This window comes from Oncorhynchus mykiss, chromosome 23 (assembly GCF_057628025.1).
Source record: "Oncorhynchus mykiss isolate SJ-2025 chromosome 23, ASM5762802v1, whole genome shotgun sequence".
Taxonomy (NCBI): Eukaryota; Metazoa; Chordata; class Actinopteri; order Salmoniformes; family Salmonidae; genus Oncorhynchus; species Oncorhynchus mykiss.
The window spans coordinates 44,564,302-44,582,843 of record NC_143044.1 but is presented as its reverse complement, the minus strand read 5'-3'; the positions used below and the strand labels follow the sequence as shown (position 1 = coordinate 44,582,843).

The 18,542-nt window shown below is 40.2% G+C and overlaps 1 protein-coding gene across 4 annotated transcripts; it reads right to left on the bottom strand.

Moving 5' to 3' along the window:
* Positions 1-4,049: 4,049 nt before the first annotated feature.
* On the bottom strand, positions 4,050-10,145 carry LOC110502971 (ras-related protein Rab-4A). 4 transcript variants are annotated; one of them, XM_021581322.3, is made up of 8 exons: positions 9,957-10,145; positions 9,351-9,431; positions 9,056-9,170; positions 8,541-8,603; positions 7,845-7,999; positions 6,878-6,973; positions 6,578-6,722; positions 4,050-5,354 (listed from the first exon to the last, which is right to left on the bottom strand). In XM_021581322.3, the coding sequence occupies exons 1-7, from the start codon at positions 9,970-9,972 to the stop codon at positions 6,607-6,609; spliced, it is 642 nt and encodes a 213-aa protein (XP_021436997.1). In that variant the 5' UTR covers positions 9,973-10,145; the 3' UTR covers positions 4,050-5,354; positions 6,578-6,606. The 4 variants fall into 4 exon arrangements, with proteins under 4 accessions (XP_021436997.1, XP_090073651.1, XP_090073653.1 ...); XM_090217525.1 differs by lacking the exon at positions 9,957-10,145 and adding an exon at positions 9,588-9,916; XM_090217527.1 differs by having other exon boundaries at positions 4,862-5,350; positions 9,957-10,139.
* Between the last annotated feature and the right edge of the window lie 8,397 nt (positions 10,146-18,542).

Here is an 18,542-nt window from a genome sequence, read left to right as displayed (position 1 = left end):
TTGGAATGTCAATTAACAAAAATATGAACAATGCCATCCATTACTATGCTCATGTGTTACATTAAGGGGACAAGAGGGAAGGTGGGGAGAGGACATACCATCATGTAGTAGTGATGGGCATTTTCTGTACTGTAACTGTCAGTGCCTTCTCTCATGATGAACGTCATCACCTTCAAAAAAACTGTAGTAGATCGGTCCTACCCTGGGGGGGGGGGGGGGGGGGGGGGGGGGTCAGTGGATTTACTGTCAGTCATCTCAACTCAATGGTGGCATTGCAGGTTGTCATTTCTGCAGTCACGTCGAGCCTGGAGAAGTGTTACATGTCTCGGGAACCATATTAATATATCGCAATCTTGCTCCTGCAAACTTCAATCTAAGCAGAGGAATGACATTCTGGAGACTGCCATTTCTAACAGGGAACTGAAAATTCCCGATCTGCAATGGGAAAAAGGTCATTGAATGAAATGACTGGCGTCAATATTAACTTTGGTGCAAGGTGTCAAAAGGTAAGTAGATCACCGTGCATTAGCTTCCTGTCTGTGAGCCAGCTTATCCACCTATTTAATAACAAAACCTGCACAACTCCATAACTATATGATTACACAGATATTACTAATTAGACTGTTACTATAGTTTTATTAAATCAAATCAAATTTTATTGGTCACATACACATGGTTAGCAGATGTTAATGCGAGTGTAGTGAAATGCTTGTGCTTCTAGTTCCGACCATACAGTAATACCTAACAAGTAATTATAACAATTTCACAACAACTACCTTATACACACACAAGTGTAAAGGAATGAATAAGAATATATGAATGAGCGATGGCCGAACGGCATAGGCAAGATGCAGTAGATGGTATAGAGTACAATATATACATATGAGATGAGTAATGTAGGGTATGTAAACATTATATAAAGTGGTATTGTTTAAAGTGGCTAGTGATACATGTATTACATAAAGATGGCAGGATGCAGTAGATGGTATAGAGTACAGTATATACATATGAGATGAGTAATGTAGGGTATGTAAACATTATATAAAGTGGTATTGTTTAAAGTGGCTAGTGATACATGTATTACATAAAGATGGCGAGATGCAGTAGATGGTATAGAGTACAGTATATACATATGAGATGAGTAATGTAGGGTATGTAAACATTATATAAAGTGGTATTGTTTAAAGTGGCTAGTGATACATGTATTACATAAAGATGGCGAGATGCAGTAGATGGTATAGAGTACAGTATATACATATGAGGTGAGTAATGTAGGGTATGTAAACATTATATAAAGTGGTATTGTTTAAAGTGGCTAGTGATACATGTATTACATAAAGATGGCGAGATGCAGTAGATGGTATAGAGTACAGTATATACATATGAGGTGAGTAATGTAGGGTATGTAAACATTATATAAAGTGGTATTGTTTAAAGTGACAATTTAAACATTTATTACATCCAATTTTTCCATTATTAAAATGGCTGAAGCTGAGTCAGTATGTTGGCAGCAGCCACTCAATGCTAGTGATGGCTGTTTAACAGTCTACTGGCCTTGAGATAGAAGCTGTTTTTCAGTCCCTCGGTCCCAACTTTGATGCACCTGTACTGACCTCGCCTTCTGGATGATAGCGGGGTGAACAGGCAGTGGCTCGGGTGGTTGATGTCCTTGATGATCTACACAGGTAGACTTACTATAACATTCTACCTGTAATTAATTACTATTACTAGTAAGTGTTATTACACAGGTAGAATGTTACTATAGTATTTGGTGTTTTGCACAGCTAGAATATTACTATAGTAATTAGTGTTATTACACAGGTAGAATATTACTATAGGAAGTGTTATTACACAGGTAGAATATTACTACAGTAATTAGTGTTATTACACAGGTAGAATATTACAATAGGAAGTGTTATTATACAGGTAGAATATTACTATAGGAAGTGTTATTATACAGGTAGAATATTACTACAGTAATTAGTGTTATTACACAGGTAGAATATTACTATAGGAAGTGTTATTCTACAGGTAGAATATTACTATAGGAAGTGTTATTATACAGGTAGAATATTACTATAGGAAGTGTTATTATACAGGTAGAATATTACTATAGGAAGTGTTATTACACAGGTAGAATATTACTATAGGAAGTGTTATTACACAGGTAGAATATTACTACAGTAATTAGTGTTATTACACAGGTAGAATATTACTATAGGAAGTGTTATTACACAGGTAGAATATTACTACAGTAATTAGTGTTATTACACAGGTAGAATATTACTATAGGAAGTGTTATTACACAGGTAGAATATTACTGTAAGGAAGTGTTATTATACAGGTAGAATATTACTATAGGAAGTGTTATTATACATGTAGAATATTACTATAGTAATTAGTGTTATTACACAGGTAGAATATTACTATAGGAAGTGTTATTATACAGGTAGAATATTACTATAGGAAGTGTTATTATACAGGTAGAATATTACTATAGGAAGTGTTATTACACAGGTAGAATATTACTACAGTAATTAGTGTTATTACACAGGTAGAATATTACTATAGGAAGTGTTATTACACAGGTATAATATTACTGTAAGGAAGTGTTATTATACAGGTAGAATATTACTATAGGAAGTGTTATTATACAGGTAGAATATTACTATAGGAAGTGTTATTACACAGGTAGAATATTACTGTAAGGAAGTGTTATTATACAGGTAGAATATTACTATAGGAAGTGTTATTATACAGGTAGAATATTACTATAGGAAGTGTTATTACACAGGTAGAATATTACTATAGGAAGTGTTATTATACAGGTAGAATAGTACTATAGGAAGTGTTATTATACAGGTAGAATATTACTATAGGAAGTGTTATTATACATGTAGAATATTACTATAGTAATTAGTGTTATTACACAGGTAGAATATTACTATAGGAAGTGTTATTATACAGGTAGAATATTACTATAGGAAGTGTTATTATACAGGTAGAATATTACTATAGGAAGTGTTATTACACAGGTAGAATATTACTACAGTAATTAGTGTTATTACACAGGTAGAATATTACTATAGGAAGTGTTATTACACAGGTATAATATTACTGTAAGGAAGTGTTATTATACAGGTAGAATATTACTATAGGAAGTGTTATTATACAGGTAGAATATTACTATAGGAAGTGTTATTACACAGGTAGAATATTACTATAGGAAGTGTTATTATACAGGTAGAATATTACTATAGGAAGTGTTATTATACAGGTAGAATATTACTATAGGAAGTGTTATTATACAGGTAGAATATTACTATAGGAAGTGTTATTATACAGGTAGAATATTACTATAGGAAGTGTTATTATACAGGTAGAATATTACTATAGGAAGTGTTATTATACAGGTAGAATATTACTATAGTAATTAGTGTTATTACACAGGTAGAATATTACTATAGGAAGTGTTATTATACAGGTAGAATATTACTATAGGAAGTGTTATTATACAGGTAGAATATTACTACAGTAATTAGTGTTATTACACAGGTAGAATATTACTATAGGAAGTGTTATTATACAGGTAGAATATTACTATAGGAAGTGTTATTATACAGGTAGAATATTACTATAGTAATTAGTGTTATTACACAGGTAGAATATTACTATAGGAAGTGTTATTATACAGGTAGAATATTACTATAGGAAGTGTTATTATACAGGTAGAATATTACTATAGGAAGTGTTATTACACAGGTAGAATGTTACTATAGGAAGTGTTATTATACAGGTAGAATATTACTATAGGAAGTGTTATTATACAGGTAGAATATTACTATAGGAAGTGTTATTATACAGGTAGAATATTACTACAGTAATTAGTGTTACACAGGTAGACTTACTATAGTAATTAGTGTTACACAGGTAGACTTACTATAGTAATTACAGTTTTATTACAGGTAGAACGTCAACTTCATTTTTAGTGTTACCAAGTATTCGAAATGGATATTACAGACACACGTAATAAAGTAAGAGGAATCACCTTGTCACACAATTTTGTTATACTTTATTTAAAAAAAAGAGTAGCTATATTATTGAGAATCAATTTTTTAAAGTATGAGTCATAACAATTAGGGAAAACAACTAATAATATCAACACAAAGAACATGACAAACGGGTCAATGGAACGGCAGGCATGAGACAGTGCTGATTGATAATTCTCACCGTAACATGACAAACAGGTCGATGCAACCAGCAGGCATTAGACAGTGCTGATTGATAATTCTCACCGTAACATGACAAACAGGTCGATGCAACCAGCAGGCATGAGACAGTGCTGATTGATAATTCTCACTGTAACATGACAAACAACAGGTCGATGAAACCAGCAGGCATGAGACAGTGCTGATTGATAATTCTCACTGTAACATGACAAACAACAGGTCGATGAAACCAGCAGGCATGAGACAGTGCTGATTGTCATGTTACAGTGAGAATTATCAATCAGCACTGTCTCATGCCTGCTGGTTTCATCGACCTGTTGTTTGTCATGTTACAGTGAGAATTATCAATCAGCACTGTCTCATGCCTGCTGGTTTCATCGACCTGTTGTTTGTCATGTTACAGTGAGAATTATCAAACAACAGGTCGATGAAACCAGCAGGCATGAGACAGTGCTGATTGATAATTCTCACTGTAACATGACAAACAACAGGTCGATGAAACCAGCAGGCATGAGACAGTGCTGATTGATAATTCTCACTGTAACATGACAAAGGAAAATGTGATGTCATAATAGATAGATTATTCTTCAGCTAATAATGAAATACTGTGATATTCAGTCCATAAAACATGCTTTGAGGTACTTAAATGATATATTCTTTATACAGATAGTACTGTACATAATGCAAGATGCTGTGGGTAGGGATAGGGCAGCAGTACAGGGGTGTAAGTAAAATTCCAGGGCCCGTAATCATTTAGCGTCTCTGATTAAGTGTGCTGATCGAGGATCAGGTCCCCTTGCCCATGTTGTCTTATTCATTATGATCTAAGAGGAAAAATAAATAACATCAGCACTCCGACTTAGAGACGCATTACGAATACGGCCTAGATGATTGAAGGGCTTGGTCCACTCTTAAAGGAGATTGGAACAGGGGCATCTCTGCCTGTGTCTGAGGGGTCCAGGAACAAGCTCAGCATTCCAGATTGGGGCCAAAAATCCGGGACTCTCTATGGATCACTGATGGAACATCCGGAAGTTGGGAAGTTAGAAAAAGGTCAGGGAAGAGTTGCTCCGCCACGATGTATCATGTTCCCTACATCTGTCATCTGAGTCTTCACCAACCTGCCTGGAAACAAGGACAGAGAGCTTTGAATCCAATACACACCCAGGAACACAGGTGAGTAGGGATCTTGTAGCCCCTTTATTAGCCCCTTTAGCCGATACACATCTGTGTCAATGTGCAATTAACAGAGTTACAACTGCGGGCTGGCAATACTTGGCAGTTACTCAACTCTACGCTCTGTAATTAACAAGCTAATTGATGATTCCTGTCTGCAGACATTGTACCCCTCTATTTATGCCTGGCATTTTTTGTGAAATACTACAACACCCAAATAAGGCACTTCAGAGACCCTTTACCCAACAGGAGTCAGGAGAATCCCGGGTTAAATATATATCTGCCCAGAGGGAACACTGTATCGACCCCAGTTGTGTGGAGCCGCATACAGACAGCTTCTTAGTAGGGAGGCTCGTCATTCTCATGACCTTTACCCTCCCCTCTACCAAAAGAGGTGGAGTCGGTTTGGATGGCTATGGTTCTGTATCACCGACACATTAGCCACTTGGGAGCTGGAGGACCAAAATAAATAGATGGCTCCTCCCTCTGTGAGATACCTAAAAACAGCCCCCTGGCCTCAATCCAACTCCCCCCCCATTACCACAGGAGGAGACACAGTACCATAAAGAGGCTCTAGACTTAGGGAGTTACATTTGGGATACAGCCTTACACTTAGCCCTGAAGTAGTTTCAGAGATCGCCTTGGAGCAACAGAAAATAAAACATTGCAAACTATTCAGGGTAACCATTTGGGAAGAACATGTATCAGCATTCTGGCGATGTTTTATTTTATTTGAGTTCTGATCCCCATTTTAATGTACGGACAGATATAGAGAGGGGTTCATGAAGTAGTTAAGGGCTCGAACCCGTCTCCGAGGGGGCATGTAATGAGCTTGAATTAACAGATGAAACTGACAACAATAATGGAGATCAAACTAGTAGTCTTTCAGCATTTGGTGAATTATGGACAAATCTTTAAAGCTCATGGATTTGCATCTCAAAATGCCCCATGCAATGAAACAGCCTCAACTGTGAAATGGAGAAGACTTTTGAATGGCCTCTTATATAACATGTGAAAAGCAACATCTACGATTACAACTTTATCTGTGCCTGCTATTTTGAGAGGCGGCAGTTTGGATGTCACTAAACTGAGCTATTAATTGAGTTACTAGTGTGATAACGCCAGGACAAGTCCCAGACCAGAATCCTTTGCAGTAGGCAGCAGTCTCTCACCTTGGATCTGGTCACACTGAGCTTGTTCACTAACAGCCACATTCCTGGGCGCTCTCGGCCTGTCCCCTGCGAGGGGAGCGCAGCTGTCGCAGCGCCGCGTCTCCGTACTGGATCCCTGATCCCATCCGCTCCGGGTCCAACTCTCCTGGAAGAGAAGAGACAGAGAGAGATTTAAAGAGAGAGAGAGAGAAAGAGAAAGGAAGGTTGAAATAAATTCCCTGAGCTGAAACAGTTCAGCTGGTAATCTATGCTTTCATTGCTGTTGGTTAAGGTGAGAAGACACTGATAGCCGAGAGATACCCGACTCTATCTTGTTGAGAATTTTCCTAGCACACTGCACAAAGGCCTCCTCCACGTTCTCCCCTGTCAGAGCACTGGTCTCCAGAAACATCAGCTCTGAAACAGACAAGACAGCGGGACACAATATTAACATTGACTATCCTTGATGGATATGAAACCCAGGGCTCTATTCAATAAGTAAAGCTGAAGTGATACAGAATGCACAATGGATTCAAATCAAATCAAATGTTATGTCATGTGCTCCAAATAAAGTGAAATGCTTACTTATAAGCCCTTAACCAAAAATGCAGTTTTAAGAAAAATAAGTGTTAAGTAAAAACTAGATGAGTAAAAAAATAAAAAATGTAAGTAACAAATAATTAAAGAGCAGCAATAGCAAGGCTATATACAGGGGATACGGGTATAGAGCCAATGTGCGGGGGCACCGGTTTGTCGAGGTAATATGTACATGCAGGCAGAGTTAAAGTGACTCTACCTGGAGCGGACATAAGCAGTGTTTACCATGAATACAGTCACTGATAATGCCTTTAAATTTCAATCACGCTGCAACACTGAACTTCTGTGATACGGATTGAATAGAGCCCTAAATCAGCATTTAGCTGTGGAGGACATGCAACTGCCAAGGTTCTGTGTGCACTAGTTCACACAGTGATGTCCTACAGTGACCTCTAGTGGGGCATGGAAAACACTCAAATTATGGTAATCGCTTCACCTTGGTGTCTGTGGAATTCCAAGATGTTCAGGTCTACAGCAGTGTCTAGAGGATAGGAGCTACTTTTTTGGGTGATACGTAACAAGCATTTTAGAGTAGGAGTGCTGATCTAGGATCAGCTTAGCTTTCTTGAACACAATTAATAAAATGACAGAGAAGACCTGCTCCTAAATCAGCACTCCCAGTCAGACGCTCAATATATACAGCCGTTGGATTTCAGTGTTAAGAGGGATCATCATTCATACTAAAACGCACCATTTTCCTGAGCAAAGCGAGACGCCTCCAGGAAGGTGACCTCCCTGTCTGCATCCAAGTCCTTCTTGTTACCACACAGGATGATGACAATGTTTTGGCTGGCCAGCATCCTGGCGTCTGTCAGCCAGTTGGTCAGGGCGTTGTAGGTTTCCCGGCTGAGGACGATGAGGTCAGATAGATAAAATAGATTGAGAGGACGAGAGCAGTGAAGACACAGATTAGGTGGTTCTGTTTAAATGAATCAAATTTGACTTTAGAAAGGTTAGAGCGGTGTTTTCCAAAAAAAGATGACAGGAGCCAATGTGCTAACAATGAGTCATATATCTAAACTCAGAAAAAAAATAAACGTCCCTTTTTCAGGACCCGATCTTTCAAAGATAATTCATAAAAATCCAAATAACTTCACAGATCTTCATTGTAAAGGGTTTAAACACTGTTTCCAATGCTTGAACCATTAACAATTAATGACCTGTGGAACGGTCGTTAAGACACTAACAGCTAACTGGGTTGACGATCTGCTGCTACTCTGTGCTGTACTCCACTCAATATTTATTTTTGGCTTAACTACACTGCTTGTAATGACGATATGCTGTCTTCCTATACATGTACCACCTAATAGGATTTTGTTTTATTTTGTGTTTTATTTTCTGTATTGAAGGTAACCCATAATAAAGCATGTATTATTTCTCCTCTTACCTGGTGATGTCATACACAAGCAGCGCTCCTGCAGCGCCTCTGTAGTAACTCCGCGTCACAGATCTGGGAGAGAATAGCAATTGTAACATCACTTTGAAATACATCATTGTACCAACTGGGACATTTTACACATCAGAACTGCATTTATTAAATTGACATTATCTATCTCCTACTCCAAATTTCGCTAGCTATACATAACGGCATTTAGTGCGGTCCTCCAAAGATGATCAGGTGCCATCCAAGTCACAAAATAAAATCCTACATGGTGCTCAGTAGTAGTGCTTCAGAATTTTAGCTGCACTCCACATTAGTAACTCCCCGACATCAGCATTTTAGCAGCGCTAAAATAAATAATGGCCATATCGGCCATTATTTATTCCCTTACTGTTCTAAGGATCTGGCACCAGTTCTCTAATGGTCAGCTGGAGATGAAACGGTCCAATCTGGTTTGAATAAAATGTCTGTTGCCCTTCCACAGTATGAGTAGGTATGTGAAATGCTGTCTTGTATCATACCTGAATCTCTCTTGTCCTGCAGTGTCCCAGATTTGGAGTTTGACATATTTGTTCCCCACGTTGATTATCTTTGAGCCAAACTCCACTCCAATGGTGTGATTCGAATCGTCTTTGACTGTGATTTAAATGAAATGGTTTCATGTTAATAATAGCACAACACATAATTTGATCACAACATATTTATTGATTCAAAGCTCTTTTAACCTTAAAGTGTAGCTTGTACCTAAAATACATGTTAAAGCTAGCTAGATAGGAAGAACATGTCAGTAGAATCCAGGCATTGGACAGGACTTACATCTCTTCTCAATAAACTGGTGAAGAAGACATGATTTTCCAGTTCCGGCATTCCCAATCACTAGGAATTTGAACAGGAAGTCTAGAAGAGGGAAAACAAACTTCATTTTTATTCATTTTTCATATTCATTGTAATCATTAGATCATGCATATTCATTAGGCTAGTTGGATAGCTAGCTAGTTAACATGTGTTCACAAACAACGCATTTGCAATAACAATCATCCAGCAGCACAGCACCTGGCTTAATCAGCTTGCTACAATTTATGTTAGCTGAAGTAACGCATTCTTTATGCTTCATGTATAGCTAGCTACTTTTTCGCCGACATTTAACGTTAGTTAATTAACGTTAGCTACTGTCGCTCTCTGAAATGTAGAGGATTGTCTAGATAAGAAACCAATTAGCTAATGATGACATTTGACAGAGATGCAAGCTATCTAGCTAAAGCTATAGCCCCATCAACGAGTAAACAGGAAACCCTAACGTTAGCTAGCTAGCATAGGCTATTTGTTTTGATAGAGACATAGCCATGACGTTACACCTGCTCCATCGTCGCAACTGGATATCTACTGTAATGCGACCTTACTGTACTAGTGAAGATTTCCTACCGTATGTCTCAGACATGGCCAGGGTTGTGTTTAGTTATCTAGTTAAAATAGTTATGTCCACTTGTTTTTCTTGAGGCAAAGCAGCTTCGAAATAAAAATAATAATTGAAGGAAAATCCCTAATGATATCCGTGAATCCTACTGGATTTTCACTCTCACTTCCCGTAGAACGCTTTTTCAAAATAAAAGTAGCATCAATCAACATAAAAATATCTATATATTATAGCAACTGCAGTTATGTTGAAAGACATTTAACTTAATGTATTACTATTTTAGAGGAATCGGATTAGGCTACTTTGTATTACTTCTATTTCTAACACCCAGATCTATATTTTAAACTGGAATAGGTACATTTTATTCAGAAAATGTGTGTGCTTTATTCAACTATTACTATTGGTTTTAGATGTATTGTCTAGCTAGACATGTTGTTCGCATTTTGTCTTGATTAGAGCTAGCCTGGTCTCAGATCTGCTATCATTGTCAAGCCACACATGTTTGGCATGACAATGAGTGACAAAGCATCTGTATGATGGCATAAACAGACTGGCTTTCAACAGCCACAATCTTAAATCTAGTTGGTCTGGATCTAGGGCTGGAGGCCAAGTATGTTGGTCTATATACTGATATACTAAAGACAAGTTAGATGTCTAGTTGGTATGATTGGTTTGATTTAGTTGGCCTAGACCTAAATATATAATGAACTTAGATATTTAGCTTGTCTAGTCTCGGTCTATGTTATATTTAGATGTCTAGTTCAGCCTATCTATAATAAAGGATAGCTATTAAGATTGATCAGTACACAAAGAACCTGCTGCTTGCAGCTTCTCATAAGAAGATAAGCTTGGTGGTAAACATGTTATACTGTAGAACAGGTTGTTTGTGGTCTAATATACCACGGCTGTTAGCCAATCAGCATTCAGGGCTCGGTGCCACACAGTTAATACTGCAGAACAGGTTGTTTGTTTATAGGTCATTTTCTTGTATGGTTTGCCCTATTCCTACAGAGTAAAGAACATGTACATTGAAGGTGAAATGCAAAGGCAATTACATAAATATTACTTCACAAGTTATACCTATCTAATGGTTCATGTATGATTGAATCAGATTGTACATGAGCTTCTGTATAGACCTAGGCATAATGTTTGCCTCAGAATAAAATTGATATTGTTATTCGCCTACCTCCTCATGCCTTTTGCACACAATGTTTATAGACTCTCTAAGTAGGCTGCCAATACGATGCAGAAAACTATAGTAAACCATTTACAGATAATATATGCAAAGAATACATATAAGTAGGAGAAGTTCAGTCTTCAGTGGTATATATAGCCTATAGTGGTACAGTTGAAGTCGGAAGTTACCATACACTAAGTTGACTGTGCCTTCAAACAGCTTCTAAAAATCCAGAAAATGATTTCATGGCTTTAGAAGCTTCTGGTAGGCTAATTGACATAATTTGAGTCAATTGGAGATGTACCTGTGGATGTATTTCAAGGCCTATCTTCAAACTCAGTGCCTCTTTGCTTGACATCATGGGGAAATTAAAAGAAATAAGCCAAGACCTCAGATAAAAAAATTATAGACCTCCACAAGCCTGGTACATCCTTGGGAGCAATTTCCAAACGCCTGAAGGTACCACATTCATCTGTACAAACAATAGTACACAAGTATAAACATCATGGGACCAAGTAGACATCATATCGCTCAGGAAGGAGACGCGTTCAGCACCTTGTGAAGATGCTGGAGAAAACGGGTACAAAAGTATCTGTATCCATAGTAAAACGAGTGCTATATCAACATAGCCTGAAAGGCCGCTCAGCAAGAAAGAAGCCACTGCTCCAAAACCGCCATACAAAAGCCAGACTACAGTTTGCAACTGCACATGGAGACAAAGAGCGTACTTTTTTGAGAAATGTCCTCTGGTCTGATGAAACAAAAATAGAACTGTTTGGCCATAATGACCATTGCTATGTTTGGAGGAAAAAGGGGGGGGGGGGGGGGGGGGCTTGCAACCCGAAGAACACCAGCCCAACTGTGAAGCACGGGGATGGCAGCATCATGTTGTGGGGGTGCTTTGCTGCAGGAGGGTCTGGTGCACTTCACAAAATAGATGGCATCATGAGGCAGGAACATTATGTGGATATATTGAAGCAACATCCCAAGACATCAGTCAGGAAGTTAAAGCTGGGTCGCAAATGGGTCTTCCAAATGGACAATGACCCCAAGCATACTTCCAAAGTTGTGGCAAAATGGCTTAAGGACATCAAAGTCAAGGTATGGGAGTGGCCATCACAAAGCCCTGACCTCAAACCTATAGAACAATTTTGGGCAGAACTGAAAAAGCGTGTGCGAGTAAGGAGGCCTGCAAACCTGACTCAGTTACATCAGCTCTGTCAGGAGGAATGGGCCAAAATTCATCCAACTTATTGTGGGAAGCTTGTGGAAGGCTACCCAAAATGTTTGACCCAAGTTAAACAATTTAAAGGCAATGCTAACAAATATTAAGTGAGTGTATGTACATTTCTGACCACTGGGAACGTGATGAAAGAAATAAAAGCTGAAATAAAAACTTTGTTCAGGCGCCATGCAGGTATTAACCCTGCCGAAAGGAAAATATTAGGATAGAGCACCACTACCAGACACACACACACACACACATCAGCAGAAGAGACTGCCTAGACTGTAGCCTGTTTTCCAGATAGCCAGTAGAGAGAAAAGACACATCACAGCACAGGGGTAACCCCACCAATAATACTTCATACAATAATAATGGCAAAGCAATTTAATGGAAACTTCATAGAAATAATTGACAAGAACGAACCCAGTAAACAACAATTGAGGATTTGCAATAATCTGTATTACCTCCCAGTGGAGTGCAGAGGGTATGAATGGGTGTGTTGTGGGTGTTCATAGACAAAACAAAGGCCTTAAAGTGTCCAAAATCTCCTCGGCCACATGTCAATACATTTCAAATAACACACAATAAACTTGCAAGCAACCTCCCTTTAACTAAAATGTTAACCCAAATACTTCTGGCAGGGCAATAATAGTCCAGCGACACTGAACATCAAAGGGAAGCGCATTGAAGAATGAATAAAGTCTGCTGTAGTGATGGGTAGTTCGCGAAGCATATCAGAAGAGCCTAATCTATTTATAAAAAATGTAACAAATTAAGATATGAATAATCAAAAGATTTAAATTAATAGAATGAACTAATTCAAAGAACGAAAAAATAAATGTAATAATATAGGCCTAAATGCTCAAGCGCACACATTCGTTCTGACTGTCTGCTCAGACCAATAGCCTCACCTGTTGTCCCTGTCAATCAGACACGCAGTGTCAACCAATGAACCAAAGATATGTGAGGTGAGGGAGGGCCGAGCCTTCTCACTCACAGTCACACCTAGCAGCTGAGGAGAGAGAGAAAGGACAGCTGTGAAAACAACAGCTGGAAAATGAGTCGGAAGCACTGTAGCACTTGGATGCATTTTAATAATGTAGACAATGTTAGCAGTGTAGAATTTGCCAAAACAAAATCTCATATAAAGCCTGTTCTACGCACAACCTACACCGGCATATGCGAACTGTGCACCCAACTGTGAAGCTAGCTGTAGCGGAGCTTCGAGAAACTAGCAGGCCTGCTAGTGATACTGGTGGAGCCAGCACCTCCACACGTGGCGATGTATCCACTCAGTCAAGTAGGCCTACTCTACGACCCACAGCAACACAGTCTTCTATGGACCAGTTTATGCCAATGTCTATGTCTGTACCAAAACAAGGCCAAATTGATATTGCATTGCCTAAAATGATTGCCACTGATTTCCAGACATTTTCGATCATGGAGGAGAGAGGTTTTAGAAATTATAGCAATAGTCTAAATCCAATGTACACAATTCCAAGCAGGAAAACTCTTTCAAAATCACTTAATCCACAACTGTACGAGAGCACACAGGCTTCAGTGTGGAAAATAGTCCAAAAAGCTACTGCAGTTACCTAGACATCAAGGGTAACCACATCTTACATGTCAGTTACATGTCACTTCATTGAAGATTTTTCGATGTCTAGCGGTCTTCTGGACTTCTTTGAGTTCAGCGCCCACACGTCAGAGAATATGGCAGAGGAACTGTTGAGAGTGGCCAGAGAATGGCAAGTAGATGGGAAAGTGGTCTGTTGTGTTAGCGACAAAGCAGCTAACATAACCAAAGCCATGAAAATGTTTAAATGGACCCATCATCCATGTCTTGCCCACACAATCAACCTGATTGTAAGAAATGCTCTGAAGGTGATGAAGCCCACTGTGGACAAAGTGAAAGCAGCTGTGGAATACTTCCACAGAAGCACAGTAAGTGCTGAAAAACTTAAGTCTACACAACGACAGGTGGGGGTGCCTGAGCTGAGGCCTAAACAAGACTGCACTACAAGGTGGAATTCAACATTTTATATGTTGAAGTGGTTTATTGAGTAAAAGGATGCCATCATCTCTACCCTGACAATTGTCAATACAGCTGGTGATGCTCTAACCCAAGAGGAATGGGAGGTGGTGGAGGAGGTGTGCAGAGTCCTGGAACCCTTTGAGCAGGTCACTGTGGAGATCAGTGGAGAGAAATGAGTAAGCAGTTATTACTACATCATTATTTAATCCAGTATTATATATTGTTACGTTCCCCAGTTTCTGTGCTGTTTTGGGTTTGAATGTGTTTGTGTGTGTGTGTTTCAGGATGGCTTCCTGGATTCCAAGCAGCTGATTGGTCGGCCCCGTTGCAGATTGGCGCTCTGACCCCGCCCTCTCGTCAGGGGATACAGCTGTCTGCAATTACCAACTCCTTCTGCAGCTTGAAAAGCCAGTGTTCCTTTGTTAAGAGAGCTTCTTTGTATGTGCTGTGCCGGTTGTTGGTCTGGTAAATTTGCTGAAAAGTATTTTGTAGCCGGTCCAGCAGAGGTATGTGTTTGCTATAGTACCTAGTGTTTTTGGTTTATTCAAATTGTTCACTGAGTTTGGTGACTTATTCTGTTTAATTTGTTCCCTGGGGTGAAGGGGAAGAAACCTTGGAAGTGTTTCGGCAAGAGGCCTGCGGACATACGTGGCGTTAAGAATAGGTAAGTAGTGGGTAGGCAGGTAAAGTAGGAGAGAGGACTTTTTTTTGTGTGTTTTAAAAAAACAAATTTTTACTTTCTTTGCTTTGGTTCCGTCCAGCCTGTTTTCCCCACATTTACCTTATGGAAATAAATCCCCTGTTAACGGCAATATTCTCTGCCTCTGTCATCCTTACCCGCACCTACAATCACATACCTCTTAAACTCTATGGGGAGTTGAGTTGTAGCAGGGTGTTGCGTTTCCTCTTCCAAGAGGCGTAGGTAACACAATGGCATCTTTAAACCCATCGGATCCCGCTGCTCTGAGCTCCCTGTGATTGAAGATTGAGGTGTGATGGTAGGTTGTGAGCTTGGCTGACTTGTTTTGTTTGCTTGTGATTAATAGGCTGCTGTGTACCATGGCTGCCTCAGCCGTCTCCCAGTTTATTGAAGCGCCCCTGTTGATCGGTTGTTAGGATTGTGTAAAGTAGACCTTTGCGCTATAGCTGACCATTATGGACTCTTCGTCCCTGAGAAAGCCCTTAAGTCTGAGCTTTTGGTGCTAATCGGGGAGGGTTTAGTGAGAAAACAAATTTTCTCATTGAAAGGTGAGAGGGAGGCTTCAGGAGAGGAGACTGGTAGACCTTTCGATGCCAAGTCAGCGGACGCCACGGAGGAAGTGGTTGCTCATACCCCTTTTACATTGCCCCGATTCTATCTTCTGCATCGGGTTGTTCAGACGGGACCGATAGGCTAAAGGTGAGGCTGGCCCGTTTGGAAATGGAGCAAAAAGATAAAGAGTGCGTTAGACAAATGGAGTTTGACTTAGAAATTAGGAAAATTTAAATGGAAGCCGACAAGGAGGTTAGGATCCGACACCTGGAGCTAGACGCTGGCTCCAGTGCGACTCCACAACCTGCCCATCATCAAGCCCGCTTCGACGTAAGTAAAAATATTGCTTTAGTCCCTTCATTCCAGGAGTCGGAAGTTGATTCCTATTTCTCTACGTTTGAACGTGTGGCCGCTGCGCTGCATTGGCCACTCGAGGTTTGGCTGCTCCTGTTGCAACGTAAATTGTCTGGGAAAGCCCAGGAAGTAGTAGCCGCTCTCTCCCTGGAAGACAGTTTACAATATGATATAGTTAAAACAACCGTGTTGCTGGCTTATGAGTTGGTGCCTGAAGCTTATATGCAGCGCTTCAGTAACCACAAAAAACCCTTTCATCGTACTTTTGAGTTTACAAGGGACAAAGAGTCTCTGTTTAATCGCTGGTGTTTAGCCAGCAAAGCTAACACATTTGCTGATATTCAGGAGTTGATGCTGTTGGAGAATTTTAGAAGCAACCTGCCTGATAGAATTGTAGTTCATTTAAATGAACCAAGTGTCAACATTGGCCCAGGCAGCAGTGTTGGCAGATGAGTATGCTTTGACACGCAAGACTGTCTTTGGTGCGCCTCGTTTTGAAGGCCGAACGATTACGCCATCAGTGCCTTGTTCGGGTCGCTTTTACTCCGACGACCCTAAGCCGTCGCATGAATTCCGTGAATATTTTTACTGTCACCAAAAGGGTCACGTGATTGGGGACTGCCTGGTTTTGAAAAATAAACCGAAACAGTCCCTATTACCATCCCCTAAATTAAAAAGCATAGGTTTATTCCAGTCTGGCTCATCCGTTGGACCGAGTTATTGATTCAGCATTTGGGAAACTGGATCCTATCTATGCTCCGTTTTATCTCTGCTGGTTGTGTTTCCTTAACTGGAGAACAAGCTCATCAAAAGCCCATACAAATCTTACTAGACACTGGGGCAGCACAGTCAGTAATCATTACTGATGCTTTACCCTGGTCTCCTGAAACATATTGGGGCTCACATGTCATATTTCAGGGTATAGAGACAAAAACCTTACTTGTACCATTACACTGGGTCCACTTAGTCAGACTTGGTATCAGGACGTTTCCGTGTTGGTGAGTGTCTACACTGCCAGTAAGAGGAGTCACATTGCTAGTGGGGAACAATATCGCTGGTGGTAATGTCACTCCTGTGACAACCCAGAAATCAAAACTGCAGATGATAAATTGGTTCAAGCATTTCCCAATGTTTTTTCTGCTTGTGTGTTAATGAGGGCACAATATCGCAAGCTGGGAGATGTGGTGGATTTGTCTAGTTCCATTTTTGAGAATGGTGAGGTAGAAGACAAGGTACCGAGTATTCTTTCTGCAAGGACTCTGGTTTTTACCCCCTTAAACTAAGGCAGGGAAAAGCGAAATCGCGCCCCAATTACATTGCATTATTTTGTCTGTTACCCCGAGAAGGTGATTGAATGTCAAAAAGAAGACAGCGGTCTTCGCAAGTTTTGCTTTGGTAATTTCCATTGAGGAAGCTAAAACTAGGGAGATCGCCTACTTTACGGAAGCAGGAGTTTTGATGCGTAAATGGGCAGCTCATGACACCGTTAGTGACTGGAGTCAAGTGGTTGTTCCTACGCCGTTGCAACAGCAAGTGCTGTCACTCGCCCATGACCAGGCGTGGTTAGGACATTTGGGGATCATGAAGACCTATAACCGAGTCCTTCGACATTTTTTCTGGCCAGGTTGAAGTCTGACGTGGTCCAATTTTTAGAACATGTCATGTATGTCAACTCACTGGGAAAGCGAATCAAACAGTTCCTTGTGCACTGCTCTGCCCGATTCCTGTGGTGGGGGAACTGTTTGAACGTGTCATGTACTGTCATGTTGTGTCTTGTCTCTGTCCTTTCCCTTCACCCTGTCTCCCTCTGCTGGTCGTTGTTAGGTTACCTTTTCTCCCCCGCTTTCCCCCAGCTGTTCCTTGTCTCCTCTTGACTACCTCGTCACCCCTTCTCCCACCTGTTCCCCTTTTCCCTCTGATTAGTCCCCTATATCTCTCTCTGTTTTTGTTCCTGTCCTTGTCGGATTCTTGTTTGTTTGTGTTATTCATGCCTGAACCAGACTATCGTCATGTTTGCTGCAACCTTGTCCTGTCCTGTCGGAATCTGCCGGTCCATCTGAGCCTACGTATGTGTTGTTATTAAAGAAGCTCTGTTTAAGTTAATTCGCTTTTGGGTCCTCATTCACGCACCGTAACAGAACGAGTGATAATTGATTTTGTAGAGTGATAATTGATTGTGTAGGTCTGTTTCAGAAAAATAGGTCAGGTAACCAGTTCTTACTAACAATAATGTGCAGTGCTACTCGATACCCAGAGGCTATCCCTCTCCGCACTATAATGGCTACAACTGTGGTGAAGGCACAAGTGAAGTTCTTCTGTTTGGACTCCCTGTAGTAATCCAAACTGATCAGGGAACCATCTTTATGTGAACTGTTCTCAATTATATATAAGACGCTGTGTATTTCCCATCAGGTCTCCAGTCCGTATCATCCGGAGAGTCAAGGGGCCCTCGAACGCTGGCATCAGACGCTAAAGGCGATGCTACGCAAGTATTGCATGGATACCAGTACCGATTGGGATGAGGAGGTGCCCTTTGTCGTATTTGCTATTA